The 5,480-nt window shown below is 43.6% G+C and overlaps 1 protein-coding gene across 1 annotated transcript in view; it reads left to right on the top strand.

Annotated features, from left to right (window-relative positions):
* Nucleotides 1-1,245: 1,245 nt before the first annotated feature.
* Nucleotides 1,246-5,480, top strand: part of LOC310875925 (heat shock 70 kDa protein 12A-like) — a gene marked incomplete at both ends in the record, with an annotated part of 13,415 nt that continues 9,180 nt past the window's right edge. The window contains one exon of the mRNA XM_083789359.1: nt 1,246-1,827. Within this exon, the coding sequence (XP_083645485.1) occupies nt 1,246-1,827 (582 nt within the window). The remainder of the gene's footprint in view (nt 1,828-5,480) is intronic.

Raw genomic sequence — 5,480 nt, 5'->3', positions numbered from 1 at the left:
CAGCCCCCTCTGTTCCATCCTGTTATGGCCGGCCCTACAGAAAGAGGTTTAGCTAGTCCACTACCCAGCCCGTCTACCGATATCCCATTCTGTCTGTCAGCTTGTCTCCCCTTGTGTTTGTCTGCTAGTCTGTCTGCCAGTCAGCTTGCCCGCCTGTTTACTCCCCAGTCCAGTTTTTCCTCCCACTTGTTTTCCCACATGTTGTTGTGTCAAGTCGCCTGTATGTCTGCTTGCCTGGCAGTTTGTCAGGTAATCTGTTTGTCTGTTGGTATGTCTCAGTTGGTGCCCATGTGTTTGTCTATGTGCCTTTCTGCATGTCTGTCTGTGTGTCTGCCCTCCTGTCTATCTGTGTGAGTCTCTACGTTTTTGCCCTGTCCTCTGTCTCTGTCAGTGTTTTCTTGTGTCTCTGTCCAGTTCAGAATTACAACTAGCTGTCTGCCGTCGGCTATAGTCTGTGATGTCTGTTGGCTGTGTTTTGTGTCTGTCTGGTTTGGTTGTGCTTGTATTTGTCCTTTCTTATGTCTGTATTTACCTGTTCGTCTGCTCCTCTGTCTTTTAGCCTGGAGTCACATGTTTTTGCCCTTCCCTTGCCCGGTCCTGTCCTGTCCAGTTCTACTGGCCCAGTATTTTTGCCCTGACCCTGCCAGTTCTGTTTTGTTCCTTGCCCTGGTTCTGCCGCACTCTGCCCCTTGTTCTGCCCTTGTTTCCCTGCTTCTGGTTCTCTCCTCCTGACCCCCACCACCCACCCTTGTTTGGTGGTCCTTGTTGGATGTCTTGGAGCCGTCCGTTGGGAGGGAGGTACTGTCACGGTCCGCTCCTCGGACCGTGAACTTTGAGTATCTTGTCAATATCATGTCAGTATCATGTCAATATCATGGTCAGTATAATGTCAGTATCATTGACATTCATTGTATAGCATCATGTCTAGTAACATGTCAGTATGTTGTCAGCAGAATCATGTCAGTAGTATCTTGTCTTCCTAGTTACAGTTAGGCCTGGGCTATACGTCTCTAGGTTTTTATAAAACGGATATTTTCGTACTCCGTTGTGGGGCCCATACGACAAAGATATCTGTGTCCACACATACAACCCAAAACTATAATTTTTGACTCCAACAAGCAATAGAAAAATGTTCTGAGCATGCGCGGTGAGCTGGTTTCCCAATAGATCCCCCCCACGTAACCCGGTAGTACTAAAAACAAAACAAACAAGGCGTGCAGACAGACAGAGCGCAATATTCAAATTATGACGAGCAAAAAGAAAACCGATACCAGTTATGTATGGACGGAGGACGAGGTTGAGTTGCTGCTCAGCGTCACTTTACAATACAAAACCAAGAAGGCACAAGACAATGTGGACTGGGAGAGTTGTTACACAAAATATGCCGACATCAAGGAGGAGTTTGAGGAACAGTATCCTGACACAGAAGAGGCTAAACTGGTGGGGAAAAGATTTCCTCATGCAAAGGGGTCCGCGACCAAGTTGATCATATCGACCAAGCTCAAGGGCATCCGTGCCAAATACCGTTGTGCCGTTGACACAGGACGCCGAAGTGGACACGGTAGCGTCATACTAGTCTTCTTCGAGCTCTGTGGGGAGATTTGGGGTGGCTCTCCAGCAACAACCTCCATATCTAGTGGCATAGAGTCAACGGACATCGAGTCGGATCAGCCCGCCGGAGCCTTATCATCTGTGGCTGTGGATCATGTGGCTGTGGATACCGGGACCGGCGGCGGGTACGATTCGGACGGAGCGTCCGTTGATGATGGTGCTACGTCTGCAGGAGTGTCCGCCTTGGTCGTGAAGGAAAGACGGAGTCTACTTCAGGTATGTTTGTGGTCCTCACTTTTGGTTAAGGAAACGGTGTCTTGTATTTGTGTTTTAACTTGTACTGTACACGTAACTGTAACAGGATAGGCGGGCAGCAAGGAACAGTGTTACATAGGCTAATTTCCCCAGCATGTTAATAAATATCTTTTGGAAAATGTTTTTAATAAAGTAGAATGGAATAGAATATGTCAATATGCTATTTTGTATTCACAGTTGTATGCTACAGTAGCTAGATAATTGTTTATAGCTGCCAAATGTAATTATGTCTGCTTGTTTTTGAGGGGTGCTCTATATACAGGTTTAATCAGGGATGGCTCGTATCTATGGGCAAGGGGGGCTGAGCCCCCCCTATCTTATGGAGTAAAGATGATAAATTATTATTAAAATGTTTTAGAATAGATACTTTTATATTCTGGTATAATCTAAAGCAGCAACAGCATCAAATAGTTACAAGAAAAACACAAAATAGGTCAAAATGGGCTGATCTTTTTACAGCCCAAAATGCTTCCATTGGCTTTCATTGCGTTGAATGATTGACAGCTGCCAAGACACGCCTGCTTGGTTTACTGGTGCCGTGTCATTAGTCAGAAGGTTCATTGTTCCGAAATTACTATCCCTATCTCTAACCCTAACCTAAACCTAACCGCAAGCACGGGAGCAAACCTAAACCTAACCGCAAGCACGGGAGCACGGGAGCAGTGCATGTTCGGACTAACGGGACTTCGGATCTATGGGCAGTTTCCGGTTTACTTGCCATTGGGGGTCATTGGCTATTGACCAATCACAGCACCTGGCCACCTGCTCGTGTGTGGTTGTTTATGATGTGAAAGAAGTAGCCTATTTTAAATGAAATAAGTTTATTATTTACTTTATAATCCGTTTTGTCCCGTGTCCGTGGAGGGGAAAATGAAGTTAAGAGACTGGGAGCATATCGTCCATTTTGGATATAACAAAAGGAAAGGATACGAAGAATAAGTTTTGTGAGACACCGGACCCACAGAAAGGTAGAGTGGTCTGCTTCATTCATCTCACAAAGTTAAGAAACATAATCGCTGGTTTAATCACATTGAAAGTGGCTCGAGCTCTCATTGAGTTGGGAAGAGAGAGAGAGGCTGTGTTTGTGTGCGTGTGTTAGTGTTGTTTCGGTGCCGTGTGCGTGCGCACGTGCGTGCATGTGTGTGTGCCTTGCAAGTTGCTTGTTTCGAAATGGCACCGACGCGCGCGCGCAACGCAACTGGCGCAAACGGCCCGTTTGCGCCAGTTGCGCGCGTGTGTGTGTGTGTGTGTGTGCGTGCATGCGTGCGTGCATACTGTTATTATTAATGACAGTATAAGAGCAGCTATCTGTACATACAAATACAAACAATGTTCAGTGGAGTGTTTGTTGTGGGCATGCACTTCTGTTGTTGTGGAGCATTTGCTGTAACAAAGTATAGGCCTGTAGTAGTGTCATTGCTGTACTTTGATATCTGGAATATGATGCTATTGCTGCAGGTTGAACTAGGGTAGCATAGTGTAATAGATTTTCTGAGTAGCACTGCATGGGTACTGGCTGGGTTGTTGTGGAATGTGATGTTGATGCTGTTGTTGCTGTAGACCAGTATTCTGTGAACATGCTGTAGTATAGGGTGAACAATGGATAGCATGTTTTTTGTATTGAGTTGTACTTGAAATGTACTGTAATTCTGCAAACTGTTAATAAATCAATCAACATATACTATCGTATATTGGCCCGTAGCATAAGATTTCTTAGGCAGCCCCTCCAACCAACATCACCTAGAACCGCCACTGGGTTTAATGTTTGTTTTAAAAACGCCATTGACAATGAGGAGACATTTATTTGTTTTGTCCCTATAACAAACAAATTAAATCCCATTAACAATAAAGAGAAAGTTTGTTTTGACACAGTTTGTTTTACATCACCTAATCATAGCAACATGAGTTAGACTTTAATATATTAGCGCCCCTCACTTCACACAGCTGTGATTTTTAAGTTTTGTAAGTAAAGTATTCTATTATTTTATTCAAGGCCAAACTACAAGGCTACAGGTACGAAAAGCTGAAGAGAAGGGCTCCGGTGGATGCAGCCCAAGAAGACCTGGAACTGAAGAAGAGCATGCTTAAACTCATGGAAAAAGCAGAAACACAGAACACACAGAATCTCAACCAAATCACATCAAATATTGCACAGCTCACATCCACAGGTTGTTTTAACCTTATGATGCAAATGATGCAACCTCCTCAGCCACCATATTACACCCAACCCCAAAGTAGCACTTACACACACATGCACAACCCTCCGCCCCTACATAACCCATCTCACACAGTCTCATCACATCCTGCTCAGTTCTCCTACAACCCTGCATCCATTTTTGTCCCATCACACACCATCTCATCTCCACAACCAAATACCACACCACAACACATCACCCAGTTATCTTACAGACAGGCTTTGTTTGAAGATCTCACAAAATCTGCTTAACCCATTTACACCTGAGGACGATTCTACAAATATCTTCTATATCCTGAGTTTTCTGTGTGTTTCTGTTTCTGTCAGTGGTGCAGCAACTTTTCGGCCTATGCGGCCTTCATCAGGCTATCTTTATACATAAAGATAACCTGATGAAGGCCGCATAGGCCGAAACGTTGCGGTTTCCCTGAATAAAAGTTGGTCACAGCATTTGAAGGCAGTGTGCGGGTGTTTGTTCCAGTTTCTGTTTGTTTATATAATTATTAATTTTATATTGCATTAATGCACTTTTTGAATGTCATTGTTTGAAATAAAGCTTTATTCATTCATTCATTCTAATGTTTCATTTAAGCCTGGCATAAGCTTCTGGATTGCTATTAAAAAATAATGTAATGTATAGTGTATACAATACCTATGTGGCTGGATGTTTAGTTTTTTTGTTGTTGGCATTTGCACATAAGACCACATTGAAAGGATAGTGTATACATGTCATGTGGATGGATGTACTTGAGTTAGGACTGTTATGTCATTGCACCCTATGCCTTTTCTATTTACAGTTTTTCAATTAAATTACCTCTTGTACAGAACACAAATGTACAGTATACACTACATATACACGCATGATAAAAACGAAAGGTTTTGTAATGCCAAATTTATTTTATTTTGTTAGATAGCAAATATGTTGGCTCAGCTTTACAGTTTTGTTGCTTCACTGTTATAACTCAGGTTCTCAACCTTTCCAGGCCGTGACCCTAAAATATTATCGTATTTGAAATGGACATACAACCAGAACTGAACAGTATATAAGCTACAAATCTGTAAAGAAATGTTTGTCATTGCACTCAAAAAACATATACATTTCAAGACCACCTACAAGAATCTGCTCAAACATTTGGCTCTTTTTCGTGTTTCTGTAACGACGTTCTTTTGACGGGGTGAGGTTACCCCCACACCCAACCAGGTGACCAGGTGCTGCTTTTCGTCTGGCCTCTCCCCTGAGACCTGCCCGGCTTGGTTGAACCTGCCGGGGGTATTGGTATGAACCCCCTCCGGTATAGCCCTCAGAGTCACGGAGACACACAAGCCTTCCCACCACGACAAGGTAGCAACACAAGGGAAGGACTAACTAAACATAATAACATAAATCACAGCACACATGCTGTCCCAGTTCTCATGGGTT

The sequence above is a fragment of the Protomyctophum parallelum genome (genome assembly GCF_964188405.1).
Source record: "Protomyctophum parallelum genome assembly, chromosome: 18".
Taxonomy (NCBI): domain Eukaryota; kingdom Metazoa; phylum Chordata; class Actinopteri; order Myctophiformes; family Myctophidae; genus Protomyctophum; species Protomyctophum parallelum.
Note: the sequence above shows the minus strand (reverse complement) of the source record. Positions and strands in the feature narration are given on the sequence as shown.